Here is a 19,894-nt window from a genome sequence, read left to right as displayed (position 1 = left end):
AAGGATAAATGCCGGTGGGAAACTTAGAGATCGATCGGTTATAAAAATACAATATAATATAAAGCATACAAAGGCACTCCTCAAATATTCTGTGTGACATTTATAGGGCTGTAATCAATTCATATATTTATTATTTACATTAGATATAATTATTTCATCTTTATAATGTCAAAATATCAACAAATGTCAATCACAGGGTTATCGGAGCCAAAAGTGAAGTCTTTAAAAATCACACAGGGATGACATGAAATGAAATTAACCCGTAAAAAGCAGCAAGAGATATTTTAACCTTACAACTATGAATTAATTATAAAACGGAATTATCACCAATTAATTCTCTTTTGACTAATTGATCACACAAAATAACACTGCAAGGATTGGTCAATAAATAATAACACATGGACATTATTCATAAAGCGCGTAAATACACGTTTGTCACTTTTCTAAACTTGTACCCTGATCCGACATATCTTTTTGGTGCTTTAATTTCTGTCTGTTGTAATTGTATTGTAGTGGAGTATGTGTGTTTGTATGCGTGTACATCCATGCATAAATATGTTTGTGTGTGTGGGTATCTTCAGCTTTGTCTGTACGTGTATGCATGTCTACATATTGTTATACAGTACAATGCAGAATATGTTTTTTGTTTTTGTATTTTGTGTGTTTTGTTTCATTTTCTCTTGTTTTTTGTCGTGTCAGGTTGTGTATTATGGCATCTGTTGGTCCATAGCTGGGTGGTCGGTGGAGGGACATTATGTATATGTTAAAAAAACTATAAAACAGAAAGAATCGTTTCAGCACTTAAATTTCACTTGTCTGCCACTAAACTACCATAGCGTTCATGATTACTGAACATTGTTTACATTGTCTTCCTTTTCAGACAATGCTACCGGCATATTATTAATTAAGTACGCTAAAGAAATAGCATGCAGTCTACTGTCACTCAACATTGTGCCTGACAATGTAGACCAGTCTCCCAAAAACCTTGAATATTTTAGTCATATGTAATGAATTCAACCTGTATTTCCCCCTCAGCTCACCTCTCTGAGTGTGCTCTGATGCTCCATCTCCAGGCAAGCCAGCTCATCCTTTGCATCTGGAGAATCAGCCTGCAGCGATAGGAGAAGGATGTTTAACTCCTCCAACTGTTGCTTCCTGCTTTTCCTGATTCATGTGCGTCTACATACTGTGAGCCCAGACAGCGAGCAGCTTCATGTCTGACTCTGCCAAGTTGACTTGAAAGGCAGGTCTACTGGTATTTTCGTCAAGCTTTCTTGACTGAAACGTTTTTTCCTACCAAGATGACCATGATGATCATATCAATTATAAAACGCACTTGGGGCATGTGGAAACTCTATTATTTGGTTGGACATGTGCTTATACAGTGCAGGCAAGCACAATTACCTCTTATCTAACTGTCTTCTCTTTGAGCTGACCCCTCCAATACGCTTTCATTAATTGGACGCCAAAGTCTGGTGTTAATTCTGTCCATGATCTGCATCAACCTTTAACCAGGGAGAGCTAAAATGTTATAGATTATTTCTGCGAGTCATAATCCTCGAACCCTGACCTCCTGCTGGGCCTGCAGCTCCTCCAGTCGTCTCCTCAGCTCTGCGTTCTCCTGCTCGGCTCCCAGCAGCCTCAGCGTCGAAGCCTCACCCACTTCCACACTCAGCGGCTTCTGATCTGAGACAGACGGAGGGAGAAATAAAAAATAAAGGAAAAAGATAAAAATAGGAGGGAGAGAGGGAGAGATAGGCGGAAAGAAGAAATGGAGAAAAAGAGAAATATATATGAAGAGATTCACTCGGTTATTGTTGATTGATAACCTGTGGGTCGGTATTACCTCAACATATTTTCTCTTATCAGTTAATTAAAATGTCTTAAAGGTGCGGAGAGTCAGGTGCTCTGACCAATCAGTTCGCTCAGCTCCTCGTCAGAGTCCAGTTCTGATTGGAGGAAACGTCTGTGAAACGGAGCGGGAACGCTGTCGCCGCTGCTGCCGAGCCTCAGGTCCACCTCGAGGCTCATGTTCATCTCCAGCAGCTCATCAACTCGCTGCCTCTCGGTGTCCCGTTCCTACACACACACACACATTCATTACAAGAAAAACTAATTTCAAGGGCCACACACAACATACACAAAAAAATTTCATGAAATGCACAAAGATCTTAAGGAAGATTGGCATTTCCTCACATATTAAACATATGCACAAAAATATTGCAAACATGTACGCAAACCCTCAAACATTAAATTGCACCCACCACCTCCACGTCCATGATTTTCTGACGCAGCAGAAGATTGTCCCTCTCAAGCTCCCGTAGCGAGGAGCAGCGTGCCCGTGCGTCGGCCAGCTGTTCTTCTAAAAGAGCTTTGGTCTCCCGCAGCGCTGCACACAGCTGCTGCTGCTCCTGCAGGGGGCGCCGTGCACAGACAGACAGGTTGCATGAGAGACGTCACCATCATGGCAGTCAGAGCTCAGGAAGGTGGACATTCAGACCAAACATTTGCTGAGGGGATCACATTATTTATTTATGTGTCCTTTGCCGCTGCAGCCTTCAGAGCTAATCGATCTTTGATCCGAATTCAGTTTCAGCCAACGTCAGTCAGACATTCCCCATCTCGCTCTCTTTCTCTCTCTCTCTCTCTCTCTCTATATATATATATATATATATATATATATATATTTATATATATTATCTAAACCACTTGACTTAGACTTTAAACCAAAAATGAGCACACCCAAAATGTCCTTAATAATCTGTCGGATTGTGTCTTTTGACCCCTCGACCTTCTTCTTCTTTCCAGCGTTCTCAGATCTCAGCAATTAACTTGGTGAGTATAATGGTGTGATACTGATTAGGAATGATGGCCAAAACAAATAACACTCAAGATGTAATAAAACAAAATGAGTATCTTAGGGTGGATTTTTCTTTTAAAAGAGAACACCTCTACATGTAACCATTCAACATTAGCTCCTCTGGTTTTAATCACCCTGCAAGATTTCACTGTAAATTTGCAAAATTTAATTATAAACCCAAACACAAGAGAAACTTCATCCTGCCAGCTAATTTGGGCTGTCACAGGGATGCAGTGTGAAGGCAGAATAAATCAAACAAGACTGAGAAGGTGACAGTGAGGACACTGTGAGGTGTTTTACAAGGATATGAGCACATTTTTCTGCCTCAGAACTGTTATACTACCTCAGAATAAATCTCATTTGGGTGTAAAAGCTCCAATAACTGAAGCTATACTCTTGCTCTTTATCAATGAAGCAGCTCCGGGCTGTAAATCCTGATGACATCACACAGTATAATCTCATTCTCCGGCTTTGAGCTTCAGAGTTGTTCATACTCACTCTTGATTGAAATGCTCAGGGCCGTGAGAGGGGATATATGGCTTTTGAGATTAAGTGGTGCAGTACTTTTTAAAAAATAATAGCCACTCAGCGAAAGGTGGATATTCTTGATGTGACCTTCGCTGGTAATGTTCATAAGAGGTCCTTGCTTTGTAAAAGTGTGTGTGTTTGTGTGTACACGTGTGCAAGTGTGTTTGATTGTGTGCTGGGAGATTCCAATATGTAACTAAAAAATAATCTGAATGTATTTCTTGGTGTAGCCGTCGCCCTGCTGCTTGTTTTCCTGGGTGTGTGTTTGTACCTTCAGCTGAGTGCGTGTGAGCTCCAGGCTGCGCAATCTGTGTTTACAGCTCTGAAGCTCAGTCTGGAGCTGCTCGGCCCGTGTGGCTCGCTCTCGGGCACAGTCCAGCTCATCCCGCAGTGCACGCATGCCCCTCACCTCACCCTGCAGAGAACGGTTCTGCAGGCGCACACACACACACACACACACATTCATATACCAGTGGGGCTGAGGTCAAAGAAGGGCATGAGCAGATCTGGGATGTGCAGTAAAGCAAATGTTGACAAAGTCTACCACAGGAAGAAGGAGAGGTGTGTGTTTGTGTACAGTGCACATGAGAATGAAATGTCCTCACAAGGATAGAATTGCTGTCTTCTTTTCTACAAGATCTTAGTTTAGAGTTAATATTAGGACTAGGTTTAGATTAAGGTCAGGGTTACGCAGTGGTGGACAAAATATTCAAGTAATTTAAATCAAGATATCCCCCGAAATTTTGTATTTGTAAATAAATTTTGCGCATTACAAGTAAATGATTCAGGGAAGGCGTCTTCACTGTGGGAGCATTATGACCTTATATGACGATTGCGCCTGTAGTTTTGTTCTGGATTATGAGTCAAAACTGTCAAGTTCAGCTGGGAACAGTAATGTTATTTTGGACCCAACAGTAGTTGGCTGCAATGTGTTGTTGCCTAATTGCTGCTAAATAAATAACCTGCAAGGAATCGTCTTATTGGCTATTAAAAGCCACCTGTATTTTGTGCTGCTGGCGGTGCTGTATTGTTTTTTAGGCCTAACATGCAGTCTATTATAGCCGTTGCCAAACTAGTTACGTTTTATGTGTCATTCTGTTTTTCTGTGTCTCCAAAGCAAGGAGACAGAGGAACAACTAAAACAGAACATTTCCGTCTCAAATCAGTGCAGAACCTCCATCACGTGTTTGTACCTCTTTCTGAAGTTTCTTGAGCTGTTCCTCCATGGTTTGAATCTCCTGATTGTAATCCAATATCTGATCACCTTTATCTTCCCTAAAAAAAACAAGTCAAACAAAAAACCATCAGCACCAAAAATGCATTCAAAACAGTATTTCGCTGATGTTTTTGTTATTTGAGCCAAAACTGTGACACAAAATAAGAATAGTAAAATGGTAAAAAAAAAAAAAAAACGTGTATATCCAGAAATTAGAATTGGCCAACAGTGACCTTTATGGTATAGTCTACTTTAATATGCTGTGTGAATTAAATTATGACACTGAGCAGCTGATTCGTTATTTACTCATTGCTGAGTAACAACTCACAGTTTTGTGTTTTGTAAAATGTGACAAAATCATTTGCACATTTTTCATCTTGACCTTTATCGCAACTTTTCTAAAGGTTCTCTTGAGTTTTTCCATCACACGCAGACACACACATGCACACACACACTCACAGTTGTTGTTTAAGGCGGCGGAGTTTGGCCTTGCTGTCTGCCAGCTGGAGTGCCAGACCTTGTGGTGGCTCCTCGCTGCGACCACCCAGGGGCGCCGTGGTTGAGTCAGCCTGGGCCTCCCGCTCCCGACACAGCTCTGCCATCCTCTGGGACAGAGAGAGAGATGGAGGGGTAGATGTGGCAAGGAGGACAAAGTGGACGGAGGAAAAGAAAGATTTGGAGAGAGGAGGAGAGACATGCAAGATAAAGTATGGATTACAGGAACTTAGAAAAGATTAGAAATAAAAATTATCAATGTTAAAAACTCAAAATTCAAAGGGCAACAGACAATTTGGTATAGTGAGAAACAATGTCTTGTGTTTATACACCTCTTGGGTTTTAAACAATGTGTTGTTCTGCAAAATGAATGTAAAATGACTTCTCTCTGTGGTGTATGCAACATTTTCTTTGACCCCACAGCAACAGAAATCTGTTTTTATGTGGTTCCCTGATTCAAATAAAAGAGAGCAAGGTGAGCCCTTGTTTCATCAGGGCTTATTTGAGTCAGTGGAAATGATCTGGTCAAAATATAATATAATAACTTATGCTGCGCTCATCTCATATCAAGGTTGTAGCTAAAGGTTCAGAGCATTATTCAGTATTCAAAGCAGAGATAATTCCTTTAATAATGCCTTTTAATCCCACAAAAGCTGGTAACAGACCTACGTGGAACCTCAGTGGATTTAAGGTTGCAGGCCGGAGTCAAACTAAGAAAACAAGCTCATACATGGGGTAGTAATTGGGGCTCAGCTCTTCATGTTTTAAAAACAAAAAAATCCTCAAAGTATATCTCAAAATTCTTTCACTGTAGTCAGTCTTTTCACACAGTGGACTCCAGTACACTGACATGCAGTTTATTTTTCATTTATTGTTATTTATTTTGTCACAAAAACCTGCAAGGACCACAAAGCTATTCATAAATCAATCTACTCAACTGAGATGCCATTTTAATATCGGCTCAATTGTAGATTTACGACAACTGTGAGTGGTGAAAAATAGCTGCAAACTGAATATGAGATCTGAGCAGCATAAGATATAAAATGTTGATCAAATATGTGACACAATTCAGTCCTGATGAAACAAGTGCTGTGCTTACTTATGCATGTCCTAATTTTCAGTTAATTAAATTTCATAACTTCATAGAAACAAATAGAGTTGTCTTCTTATCATGTTGGTGGGATGGAAAACATTGTACAGGTCTGATACAAAAATGTCAAGCACATTTTTTAATGCAATCTGTAAAAATGAATGTGATGCACTGTAGTTGCAGCCATTCATGGGTCTGACTCCATCTGTCTGAACAGATTTGATGATATACATGTAAGTAAAGTGATACAGCAGTTTACTGTCTGTGTGTCCAATTAAGCAATTTCCAACCAGCTGTATTATTAAATAGATCTGGTATGGTTGCATTACTTATAACTTAAATTCCAGTATTTCTCACAGTGGTGTAAATATGAAGCTACCACAAGCAGCTGGTTAGCTTAGCTTAGCACAAAGACTGGTAACGGGGGAAAACAGCTAGCCTGGCTTTGTCCAAAGGTAGAAAAAATACTGAATAACACGTAATATCTTGTTTTATTACTCTGTAAAGAAACTGACGGGTATAGAACCTGTGAGGTTGTTTTTTAGTTTTTTGTGCCTGGACTATTTTTTGGCTGGCTGCAGTAACAGGTTGCTTGGCAACCTCAAGGTGATTTCAGGAAGTTACTATTCCAGGCCCAGAAATATTTTCAAGGTGCTGGTTGGCAGATTTTGTTACCTTTGTACAGAGCCAGGCTAGCTGTTTCCCCCTGTTCCTGGTCTTCATGCTAAGCTAAGCTAACCATCTGATGGCTGTAGCCTTGTATTTACCGCACGGACATGAGAGTGGTATCAATGCGTTCATCTAACTCTCTGCAAGAAAGCAAATGAGCATATTTTCCCAAATATCAAACAATTCCTTTGAGTGTGTGCATGTATACCTCCAGGTGTGTGTCTCTCTGTGCCAGCAGGCTCTGGATCTGTTTGGCCATGGAGTTGAACACCAGCTGTAAGTCTGCACCTTCAACCTCCACCAGCTCCTCCCACCTAAGCGGCAGCACCACACGAGCATCCTGAGTCACCTGCAGCAAGGACAGTTTCTCAGGTCTCTATGATAAGATCAATGTGCGCCTGGGAAACCTGACACAAAAAGGCAGATCTGGGGACAAACAATCCAGGCAGCGTGAAGGCTGTGTGAATACCAAGCAGAGATGCTTCTGTGCACAACGGAAAAAAATATCTCACACATTTCTTTGCGAATGTATCTGTTAGGGAAGCGTGTCCAAAATTGCCTGACTAATGCATGCAGAACTAATGATCATGTAGACAGGTTTGAAATGTCCTCGGGTGGAAGGCATATGAACAGCGAGCAGGGGGTGCATCCATCCACACAGGAAGAACACCTCTCACCTCTATGATTTATGAGGCTGAGGAACCTGGCACAAAAAAAGGCTGGTGGGCAACATGCTGTTACTGTAATTCAGGCACGCTGGTATGCAACATGCTGTTATTGTAATGCCGGCAATTACTCACGGGGGGTATTTTTAAAAGAGTACAATTTGGCATTTAGGCTTTATTGGAGGGGAAAGCGGAGAATGACAGAAAAGAGATGAAGGAGAGAGGATGATGTGACAGAGGTAGAGGTGGAGAGGTGGACATGAGGGGTGGAGGATCCATCCCACGGTGGCAGCAAGGGGCACCCAGAGGTCTTTAAAAGGCTGCCAGCAGAATAACAAGCAGCTCATTTTCACACTGACTTGAAGTGCCAGCAGAAGGTATAATAGTTTCGCTCCCTCTGCCTACAGGCCAGACAGTGAAGAAATTCTTTGCTAAATCATATTTAGGAACTAAAATCCTTTTAGAAGTGTCTCCCCTGGATAATATCTCCTCATACTGACGGCTCCTTTTATATTCGGGGGTGTCCTTGATTTGATTAATTCTGCACTTGAACGTACCTGCTGGATACAGCTGGCAATGGCTGCCTGGGTCTCAATGTCCAGAGACTGAATCTGCTGAATGAACGTCTCCTTCCTCTCACACTGTGGACACAGAGGGATGAAATGGAGTCAGGAGTGTGTGTTAGGTCAAAATACATCCACATAATACAAGAAAGAGCTGAAACAATTAGTCGATTGGCAGAAAATTAATTTGCCACTATTTTCATCATCGATTAATCATTTCAGCCATTTTTCATTCACTAGCTCCTGCTTTTCCATCTTTGTGAACTAAATATCTTTGGGTTTGTTGGTCAAACAAAACAAGCAATTTCACGACGTCATCTTGGTCTCTGATCAATTATGACGGGATTTGTTTCTTACAATGTTGTGACATTTTGAACATTAAAGAATTAATCGATGAATCGAGAATATAATTAGAAGATTAATGAAAATAATCCTTAGTTTCAGTCCTTCAATAATCCTCTTGTTGAATATGAGTGTTAATGTTGCCCACTACAGATGTAATACAGGCTGAAAAAATAACTGAAAATATTTTACAACATACTTTTTCTGCCTCAGAAGTCAAAACGATGTAAAAATAGCACAGTCATCTCTCCATTTTCCACCCATCAAACTATTTTATCCATAAAAAAATCATGTTGTTTTCTGTTATGAGCATCACAGACTCAGAGTGCTAATATCATTATGCATTATGCATTATGAACAGCATTTAGGCCATTGTGAATAAAACTTTTCATCAAAACCCTGAATAATGAATTTATTTTAGGTGGATCCGCATTTCTAATCTTCTAACAAAGAAATTATTTTTAAAAATTAAAAGCATGTTGTCAAATATTAATAGTTATTTATTCAGGCAGGAGGGAGCCTTTATTACATCAGTAGTAGTACTTTTTAAAAATAAGTTCTTAGTTTAAAGGTGAGCAATGAGGTACCACCTAAAATAAATTCATTATTCAGGTTTTGATGAAATGTTTTATTCACAATGGCCTAAATAAGAATGAAAAAGGAGAAAACACAAATACAAGTCTACAGCCACATTTTCAGCACTCTGAGTCTGTGATGCTCACACCAGAAAACAACATGATTTTCTTATGGATAAAATAGTTTGATGGGTGGAAAAAGGAGACAACTTTGCTATTTTTACATCATTTTGACTTCTGAGGCAGAAAAATAAGTTTAATTTGGCCTGAGGGTGGAGCCAGAGGAAAGTCTGTGTTGTTCTTTACAAATATTTTAGACTAAGCTCATCAGGCTCAGCTTTACACTGTCAGACCTGGATCAACTTTTATCCTGTTAATAATAATAACAATAATAATATGTTTTCAAGACCTTAGCCAAGAAGGGAAGTTTAGATATTGGACTGATGTTATTTAAGGTGGACGGGTCAAGAGATGGGTTTTTAAGAAGCGGTTGAACTAATATTCAGGCACTTGACCAGAAGTAAGTGAAGACTTGATTACGGCTGAAATAAACGGACAGATTGACTGAAATATCACTAACAAAGTGAGTTGGAAGAATGTCCAGGGAACAGGTAGATGACTTCATTTTAGTAATGATGTCGGTTAGATGCTTAGCGGTGATGGATTTAAATGCTATCAGAGTGCAGCTCTTACATTACATTACTTTACATTACATTACTCTACATTACAGTACATTCATTTGGAAGACAACGTATACTAATTGTGCAATGTTAGCATCAATTCACAGCTGATTCAATGTGGTGGAGGTTTTGCTACTTCCAGATAGATAGTGTGTTTATACTAGTGTCAATTTAAACCCCTGAACTACACACAGGTGATCTTCATTTAAGTAATTATGTGACTTTTAACCAGCCAACTGGCTGCACCAGAGATGATCACCTTAATGTGTTTCACAGATAGCAGAGATATGGACTCGTATATGAAGTATAATTACTTTCTTGCTGCTGAGATACACTGATATAGGATAGGATCGTGTTAACCAACTGTCTGTACCGGAGATGATTTCTGTGTGTCCTATTAAAGTGGGTGAATACTTTTTTTATTTTATGTCATCTGTTTTCACTTTGACATTAAAGGTTTTTTTTCTGTTGATCCCTTTCAAAAAAAGCCACATTAAATATACATTGATTCAACGTTACGAAACAACAAAACATAAAAATGCCCAAGGGAGGTGAATAATTTTTATAGGCACACATTTTCACTGGGATTGTCAAATTTTTTATTTGTTATTAGAATAATTTAAAAGATAATAGTAAGCTATAATAAGAGGTATCCTGGGATGAACTGAATAAGTGGAAATAAGAAGAAATCTGGCCCTCAATGAAAAGTCTAGGCATCACTTCAGTCATCAGGATGCCTGTATCAAATTTCATGGTAATTTCATCCAATAGTTATTTTACTCTGAACCAAAGTGTTAGATCAAAAGATGGACAGACTGACCACACCCCTAGCATGGCTAAAAACGTAAAATACAGAACATTAGTGCAGAATACTGGTTGTTAGTAGGTTCAGTGAAACAATACTGTTGTCACTGTCGACCTTCAAAAAGCGTGTGTGGTATCACCTGCACAGCACATCCTAGTAAGAGCAGCAGCAGTCGCCTGAGCTCTTCCACGGCCGCCTCTGAGGACACAGAAATAACTGTCATCATCATCATTATCATCATCATCTCCGCCCCCCCGCCACCACCACCACCACCATCCTCCCTATCATTATCACCTTAATGTGTTTCACAGATAGCAGAGATATGGACTCGTATATAAAGTATAATTACTTTCTTGCTGCTGAGATACATGGCACCGATAGGATCGTGTTCTTATCTCGTACCTGTTAGGGGGTCCTGCCCCAGAATGGCAACATTAGGGAGAGAAATCAGTATCAACTGCTGCAGGTCTTCCTAAAGCAAAGAATAAACGTGAGAGAGTTAAGTGAAAAAAGATTCAAGTGATCGGCCTTCCCGCTCTGTCTGTCTGCCCACAGCGAGTCTGGATAAACAACAACAGAAAAACTTTCCACCAGCCTCCTGCAGTTTGTGGTGGAAACAAAGAGCTGATATCCGATAAGAGTGACTTGTTCTCCCAGGTCAAGGAGGCTTTGTACAACTTAGATTCAACATGTTTCAGTGTAGCTCATTTTAATAGAAGTAATAGAAACATAAAAAAAAGATTGAATGAATGAATGTATAACAATCCTGCAACAAAATCCCTGTTTCTATCCTGTCCTTGCGGTTAGCAGATATGTATGATATGAGTAATGTGACAGCAATGCCGACACGGCACATTAACAACGTACAGAGTCACAAAGATCACCGTTGACGTCAGACAAAGAAACAAACCAAAGATCACTACTGGCAACAGCTACTTACTCGAACATGGCCGGTACATTATTATTATTATTTTAATCACAGATGTATTAGTATTTGTGTGTTGGCTCATACATAACAAGTAATTGCAGTTCAGAAATGCAAAAGGTGTCTCCATTACATGTTTGTCCACCACAGACTGTAAAATGTACATCTTGGTCACACTTCTTTCATAACCGAATTTAGGGGATCCTTTTCCAAAACCTTTGTTTATAGGGTGTCCATGTGGCCGAGGAGTTTAAGACGCTCAACACATGATTGCAATGTTCAAGTCCGGCTGGGTACTTTTGTATCCCCTCCTCTCTCTTCCCTCATTTCAGGTCACCTCCACACTGTCGCTACCAAATAAAGGCAAAAACGTCTTTTTTAAAAATCGGTTCATCTTAAAATATGAACACAGGCCTTTTTCACAGAAGTAACAGTAGCAAGAGTAGTTTCAGGGTCCTGGTGTTGTTCATGCTGGCTCACTGTCACACTGTCATGGGTTACTGGGACACAGAGCCATCTTTCATTTTATCATTAACACCTGAGCTTTTCCTACTATGACATGTCAAAATGTCTGCTGTGAAAAAAACCTAGTGGCCAATCAAAGCTCTATAACTTACTTACCTTTTTTTTAGTTAGCTAACAGCTTATTCTCAGCTCCTGACAATCTACAAGAGAATCTGACAAACATACTTAAACCTGCAGCATTCGAGCAGCTTCACTGGAGCTTCTGCTGATTTTTCACTCTTCTGAGGACGACATGGACAGTTTGATAACTTCGCATGAGCACTTTTATCTCATCATGAACACAGTCAATTTGTTATAAAAAAAATAATAAAGCATCTAATATTGATCTGGGGTCATTCAGACTACACTGGCTTACTGTGTGAATAAAGTATGTTCAGTGTCAATAAGATGGTGATGAGAGGTGTTGAACTATTTTGTAGTTGTCTTTCATGTGATTGTTTTGATGATGGTAAGCATGCACGCTATACTTTAAAAAATGTCAAGTAATGTCCTTATATAGTAGTCAGTATGTCACTTGTCACTGTATGAGCTCACCTGAGGGTTTGTGTTTAATACAGAGAAGCCATTTTTGTTTCCAAATTACAACGAAAATTTAAACATTCACTAAAGCCATTAAATCTCAAAAGCTGTGGACTATAGTGAGTAAAATATCCTCTAAGGTGGGGAAAATAAGCTCTTGAATCTGGAAGTTTCTAGCATGGTCCTGTGCTCGAAAGCATTTATAATGTGTTAAAGATTTAATGGGGTGATTCAGGACTAGCAGAAGGCCCGCCAACACTGTGGTCAGCTCGTTTCAGCGAGTTGTAGTTTCTGCTCCCAGATCTTGGACAAATCTCCTGGCAGATTCACAATGACGCTGAATAAAGCTGGACGGCAGGCGCCTCAGACGCTCCCTCCGCCCAGAAACCTGGCTTTACTGGCAGCAAAAACAAGTATTTGTCGTGTGGACCTGCAGCTCCTCCTACATTGCCATCTAGCACGACACCAGAGTACCAGGCAGATGACTTCGCTACAAGAATTTCAGCAAAATCATCATCCTGATACTTTATTACTTTGCTTACTTGGTCTTAAACTCAGAAAAGACCAGAACAATCTCCCTGTTAATTAAAAATGTTTCTGTCAAAGAGCCACACGCTGGCGTTGGCGAGCTCCTCTCCCAACTGCTCTGAAAGCCTGTTCACATCCTCCCGCGATCCATCAATGCAAAATCACCAGAGTGCAGAAGCAAGTCACAATTACAGCTCTCTCTGCTGCTTACTGTAATTTATAAACTGTCCAGTGACAAAGGCAATGTACCAAGAGGCAGGCGCTCCCCTCAGCAACTCCATCGAGTGTGAGTTTGGCATCTGAGGCATGTGCAGCCAACCTGAAGTTTCTGCTCCTTCAGGGCATGTAGGACATTAGCTACTGCAGCTCTGTGTTGGTCATCGAGCAGCTCATGGTTCATGGCGCCAAACAGACTTCTGCAAGAGATTAGCCAGACTAGAAATAATATAGAAGCTGCTTGTTGTTGTTGGCTCACGTCCTCTCATGGAAAAATTCCCTCTCTGGCATCACACAGCCAAAACACATACATACTGGGAGGTGTTAGATCAAATCCCTCCTGCACTATATTTTATACATCATCATTTGGCACAATTATATACCCTGCTTAACTGAGAGATTAACAATATGAGTAATAAATGGTGCAATTAGCTGTGCTATGATTTCCAGGCCAGTTTCTCTCAAGGTTCATTTCTTGGGGAACTTTTTCCAGTGACATTATAGTAAAATAAGGATTTAGTCTTGACCTGCAATGAGTAATCTACTGTTGTATACAGTCCTGAATTTGGAATAACATTTTGATTTCCAGTGCCTCTGTGGGTCTGTCTCGCTTTTCCTTTATCTTGCCTTTATATGCATATACATAAACCTGATTTAATCTGTAGATATGTTAATTCAAACATCATTTATGTTGTATGTGGATGTTCCTTGAAAATATCACGGTTTTACTGAGGACAGAGATCTTTAAATGCAAAGGGTCAATAACTTAGGAGGCAGCAGAAATTAACATTTAGAATCCCATTAACAGAAGGCTGAAAACTAAGTGTCTCCATTCAGAGGCATTAAAGGCTTTACATAGAATAGAAGAGAGAAGAAGAATAGAAGAGAATACAGTCAAGTAGAATACAGTTCAATAGAATATAATACAACAGAATAGAGTAGAAAAGAATAGAGTAAAATAGAATCAAACAGAATATAACTGAGCAGGATAGAATAAAATTGAAAGAAAAGAAGAGCACAAACATAATATAGAATCGAACAAACAGAATAGACTAATTGAAGTAACTAGTAACAGCCACACAGTAGACACCTCCACAGTAAAGATGAGTAAATGCTGTAATGTGCTCGGCCTTCAGCCTGTATCGTCCACACGTTCAGCTCAGCAGCTGCATTAGAGAAGTTGAGGTCACAGCAGAGAAAATTAAGCCTCACCCAGATACAGCCCGTTGCTGTGGCTTACACTCACCACACACACTGTCATTGTATCTCTCTCACACACACACACACACACACACACACAACAAAACAGTTTCAACAAAAGACAGCGAGAAGTAAAACCGTGACCAATGTGGAACTAAACGTCCACAGCAACAGCAGAGCCTATTCTGAGTGCACGAAAGTCTAATGTAGCGCCGGCTGATGCGAGCTTCCCAATTATCGCCAGTGTTTTGTGCTGCTCTGAGCTTTCAAGGGACATTAGTGATTCACTGAAAATTAGGAAGTGAAACCTTGTAGACTTGTGTTCCTGCGTTGTGTGACAAGCTAAGCAGTGCATGCTCAGTCCACCTGACTAGTGCTTGGGGAGGCTTTTCTTTGCTAGGAACAGAGGCCTTTGAATCATCCTCCGGAGAAACAATTGCGTCATTTCCTCAAATGCCACAGGCGCCCACAATGCGCATTATGAGACGCATAATACTGATAGATTTTTATTCACTTTCCTTCCTCAGCCCCCTAACCACAAAAAGAAATTCAGCTCACCACTCCTCCACTTTTTCTCACCCCATTTGCCTGATAATAAGCCGGGACACGTCTTCTGAGGATGGAAATTTTTCTGTGTTTCATCTACTCTTTCGTGCAAATGCCCCATCACCCCCTGTATACACTTCAAACCTTCTACAATATCCTCAGGCGAACTATTCGTGTGTTGAGACCGATAGTTGAGCTTCATCTTGTCCTCTCTTTTTACTACCTTACAGCTAGACAACTGCTTCTCCAGCCCTCCTCCATCACCCCCTCTCCCTCGCCATTTGGTGTGGCCCTGAGTTATGTTTCAGACGGATATTTCGGCGTTTTTACAAGACGTTTCTATTTATAATGAGCTGGGAGTCATTTCAGTACATCCACAAAAAGCTATTACTCCAGTGTTTTTGAGAACTCTTTTGGGCTAGAAATGCTGTGAATGGGGCTATTCCAAGACATTTTTCTAAAACACATCAGACGGAGCTCAATCCAGACTCAAACCATTTTGGTATGATTGTGTAGTCTTTACAGCTGTGTCACAGGTTTGCCTCGGTATTACCTCTCTGAGTAATGACTTGTCTTACTGCTGAGATATTAATGCCGGAGTATGACATGGTATTAAAATATCTTTGTTGAGGTTTTACTTAAAGAGAGACAAAACTACCATATAAACGGCTCAAAGGAACAGTTCACTTTCTGTATTTGCTTTCTTGCGTGAGAGTGAGAAAATTGCAACCACTCTCAAGTACTAAAGCTAGCAGCCGATTACCCTGTTATAAAGACTGAAAAAAGGGGAAACAGCTATCCCTGCTCTGTCCAGAGTAAAATTGAAAAATAAATCTGCCAGCATATTTAAAGCTCACCAATTAACACATTACATTTTGTGTTGTTAATCCCTACTAAAACTCAAGCGTAAAAATGATAGGCCGTGACCTTACCAGGTGCTATTTGTTGCACTTCAGAGACTCCAGGAAATAGTTTTTACACTTTGGTTTTTGTAAGGATAAAACAACAAAACAATATATAACGCGTTAATTAGAGACCTTTAAAGGTGCTGGTAGGTGGAGCAAAGCTAACTGTTTCCCCGTTTCCAGTCTTTGTGCCAAGCGCATGTTTGATGGCAACGTTTACATGCTAATTCATAACGGCTAAGAGGGATAAGAATAAAAAATGAATGACCACAGTTTAAAGCCATCTCATTGAGCTCATGATATTTGGCTACTTTTTGACACAGAACATATTCGTACAACATTAGTCAACTCTACAAGATGCGATTTAAAGTGTTAGTATGTCGCTTCCATAAAGCAATATTTATTGATTTTTTGGGGGAAGCAGAACAAGCAGAGATGCAGGTGAACGTGTTAGCAAACACACATCCAGCAGACACAGATGAATGTAAGACCATTATACAATCTTCCCTTAGCTCTGTTTTTGTCTCCACCAACACCTGAGAAAAATGTCTTTCTCTTCAGCAGCTGCATACTTTGTTCACCTGCTAACTGCTAACATTGTGTGCCATTTGGTGCTGTGGAGGTAGCGTACAGTCGGTTTATCAAGAGCTTTTCTGCTGAGTTGATGAGAGCATTGAGAGTGAACCAAAACAGTAAAGCTACAAGCTATAAAACCAAAACGATGAGCTACAAGACACTAAAAAGCTCTATTCTCTTATACTTGGCTAGTTGGGTGTGAAAGATAATTCTTAACGTTGGAAAATATATCTCCATTCAAGGTCCACTTATTAACATTTTCAGAGCTTTCCTGGAGAAGACGATGAGATGAAGGATGTGGAGTTTTGTTTACTTATTATAGTATTTGGCTAGTTTGTAAATAGCTCTACATATTAGTAATCTGCACACAAAAAATGCAGTTAAATAGAGATAAAAGTTAAAAAAAGAAACTTCCAGTGTGGTGGACAAACTCTTACACTGAAAGTTCATTATACATTCAATGGCTTGCATCCATTTCAAAGTGGATTTCAGTGGTATAAAAGTATAAAAGAGAAAACCTGTGCATGCTCTGTTGACCCTCAGACCATCGCTGCTGATTTCCCTCCTGATGATCTGATCTAACACCTCAATCTCACCCTCCTCCCCCCCGTGACCCTCCCCTACCTGGTAGAAGGCTCTGAGGTGTCGATTTAAAATAGAAAAGTTCTGGACTCTCAGCATGTGATCATCTCTCTCGCTGTCGTACAGCCGCTCCACCTTGGGGTTCGGGTCTCTGGGACGAACACAAAAAAAGACACAGCGGTGGATTCACGGCAGCTCTGATAAAACAGCCCAGCACCACGTCTCTCCACATGAGAAATCCTTATGCAACGGTGCATTTAAGCAGAGTGAATAAAATTTTAATGAGCCTGAGAAGCAGGCAGTGAGAATCCACATGCAATTATTTGTTGAAATAACGTGGCTTAGGTCAGGCCAAATTAATCAGCTGATCGGCAAACACTGACTAAGATCTTGTCTTGCCTGTCTTGACTGTCAGACTGACATCCTTAGAGGCGTGTCGCAAGCGTGGCTAAAAAGCAAGTCATACTTACCTATTATAATGCTTCTTCACTCAAAAAAGGACCTTTTAGTTTAATTGGAGAATGGGTTGTGGACCCATTTCCACATTTTTTAACTTATTAATAACAGCCAAGGCCAATTTTGGCAGCTGTCGTTTTTTCTACATTCAGTTTTTCTACAAATGGCTGAAAATTAGCACTTTAGACTGTTTTATTTCTATTCTTCATTTCAAGTTAATAAATGGGCCTCTTACATTACAAATGGACCAGGAAATGTCCTCAAAAAAGGTCTTATTTTCCCTTGTCTAGTGGTACAGCCAGTGCAAGGCTGCAAGGCAATGAAGCAAGGAAATCTTGATCAATCTTACATGACTCTCATGACCTCATTGAGGAAAGTCCCATTGGTCAGCCTCATGTAGCGATCCCGGGCACTCTGGGGGATTGAGTTTACTTCCATGTACTGGCTGTAGAGCGGGACGCCGTCCTCCCTCTCCACCATCTTCTCAAACAGCTGAACCTGTGAGAGACGGGCAGGGATTATGTTGCGTGTATGGAAGAAAAGTACGAGTGTGTAGCTGGAGGTGGACAAAGACAAGGAAGACAGAGACAGAAGCATAAAGCAGGTTGAGGGAGAGGGAGATGGAGAGGTGCAAACGTTTTCTCGCAGGAAGCCACTTGAGTCGGTGCACCTGTCTGGACAGGTGGGATCTGTGCTCTCACACTGGGATGCACTTCACAGTGACAGGCAGCCAAGCAGGACCGCAGCCAAGGTCTCTCTCTCTCTCTGCTAAGAAGAGCTGTGCCAATGCAAACTGCAATATAATGAGGTTTATTCCCACCTGCACCTTCTAAAAACTGCACTGTCGGTAAACAGAGTAACAAGCTCGAGTTGGTTCAGCTGATAAGGTGAGGCAGAGCAGCTCGAGACCCTGCGTGACAGGACAAACAGGGTGGCAGAGCGCTTACAGTGGATGTCCTTCAACATACGTGGGGCAGGGTGAAAGCTCTCAGGTCAGTGAATAAGCGCCCTTGAGCAAATACCAAACCTCTGCCAGCTGCAGGCATCCTGTTGAGCCTGACCTCTGACTCCTGTTTTAGAAGAGGGCAACAATAAAGAGAATATCCCTACAAGGTTCAGCCCAGTATCACCGTCATATCTTAAACACTGTTCATTGACCAGAAGGGGGGAAATAAATCCCCTTGGGCTGATTGGTTTCCCATGTGGAAAACCCAGCTGGAAATTCAGTCTGTTACAAATGCAAGGAATCCTCAACAGATTTTAGAGGTATTCTCTTGAATACTCAGTTGTTAACTTTGTATTATTTTCATTTCGGTAACAGCCCAAGGACAAGGAAGTTTCAAGGCCAGGAGAAAAAAAACAAAGCTGGTCATTAAGAGGCAAGGGAAGCTGCCAAAAGGAGAAGTGGGATGTTTGTTTTGCTGTACACAATAGCAAGAAAGCAGTATCTAGGCTATTTTGTTGCTGTTTATTCATCTATTTTTATATTTATTTGAGTGAATAGAACTGGAGAGCAGACTGCTCTAAAAGATACTATGTCATAAGTATTTGTGACAGGAAATAATGTGGGGTTTACTGTAGAACAGGTCACTGCCCAAGGAGCATTTCTACACAGTTTCTACACAATCCGGCTGTTTTATTCTCCTCTATCTGCCTCCAGAAGTGATGACCTTTTCTCTAACTGAAAGTGATAAATGATAAATGACGTACCCATTGCGCCAACGCACTTTCCATGAATTCCTCTATTATCTCCATAACGTTACAGTCCATTGTTGTGCTATGAGAGCTGTGAAACACTACAGAAGACAGCTAATTACAAAATATTATCAACGCTGGGGAAGTAATGAATCAACGAGAGAGACTCCATGTTGCGTCAAGTGAAGTAGTTTGACATTTCTGCGGCCCTTCCCCTCCCTCCACCTCTCTTCCTCTCTCTGACTGTGTGGCAGTTAGTTTCATTGCAAAACCACACCGGAATTTTCAAAACGCACATGTTGCGTTTTTTTTTTTGAGCCGACATCTTCATACGCCCTCAACACATCGGCTAACACACACGAAGCTCTTGACAGACGACTGAAAACACAAAAAAATGACAAAACTGCAGTGGGTTCTGCGTGCAGAGATGAACGATCTTGGGCCTCGTTATGACAAAAGGCCTAATTTTTTATACCCCACATATTTGGGATGAACGTCACGCTGTATATGCAAATTGTGATACGGAAACGTTTGCATTTATTTCAAAACATAAATATAAACGCATGTTGTTGCATATATGAATTACATTTTTTACAGAGGAGGTCACCACAGAGTTATTTCTCCCTTAATAACTTACAGGGTTTCCGGTGAAGATGACGACGGTTTTGACTGCAGTTATTATCGTCAAGTTGTCAGAGCTGTAGTGTCCCCATTAAAACATGCTCAAACCAAA

At 40.7% G+C, this 19,894-nt stretch overlaps 1 protein-coding gene across 1 annotated transcript in view; it reads right to left on the bottom strand.

Moving 5' to 3' along the window:
* The window catches only part of ccdc88b (coiled-coil domain containing 88B), a 42,227-nt gene extending 22,985 nt beyond the window's left edge, over positions 1 to 19,242 (bottom strand). Inside the window, exons 1-14 of the mRNA XM_070913207.1 lie at positions 19,177 to 19,242; positions 17,816 to 17,964; positions 17,053 to 17,161; positions 10,891 to 10,960; positions 10,628 to 10,686; positions 8,081 to 8,164; positions 7,067 to 7,207; positions 5,064 to 5,209; positions 4,582 to 4,663; positions 3,660 to 3,818; positions 2,265 to 2,411; positions 1,914 to 2,079; positions 1,571 to 1,686; positions 1,041 to 1,109 (exon numbers count right to left, since the gene is read on the bottom strand). Coding sequence (XP_070769308.1) covers positions 1,041 to 1,109; positions 1,571 to 1,686; positions 1,914 to 2,079; positions 2,265 to 2,411; positions 3,660 to 3,818; positions 4,582 to 4,663; positions 5,064 to 5,209; positions 7,067 to 7,207; positions 8,081 to 8,164; positions 10,628 to 10,686; positions 10,891 to 10,960; positions 17,053 to 17,161; positions 17,816 to 17,964; positions 19,177 to 19,236 — 1,557 coding nt within the window. The 5' untranslated portion in view covers positions 19,237 to 19,242. The remainder of the gene's footprint in view (positions 1 to 1,040; positions 1,110 to 1,570; positions 1,687 to 1,913; positions 2,080 to 2,264; positions 2,412 to 3,659; positions 3,819 to 4,581; positions 4,664 to 5,063; positions 5,210 to 7,066; positions 7,208 to 8,080; positions 8,165 to 10,627; positions 10,687 to 10,890; positions 10,961 to 17,052; positions 17,162 to 17,815; positions 17,965 to 19,176) is intronic.
* Between the last annotated feature and the right edge of the window lie 652 nt (positions 19,243 to 19,894).

The sequence above is a fragment of the Enoplosus armatus genome, chromosome 10, assembly GCF_043641665.1.
Source record: "Enoplosus armatus isolate fEnoArm2 chromosome 10, fEnoArm2.hap1, whole genome shotgun sequence".
Lineage (NCBI taxonomy): Eukaryota > Metazoa > Chordata > Actinopteri > Centrarchiformes > Enoplosidae > Enoplosus > Enoplosus armatus.
The sequence above is the reverse complement of the archived record's forward strand: the minus strand, read 5'-3'. Positions and strand labels throughout refer to the sequence as shown.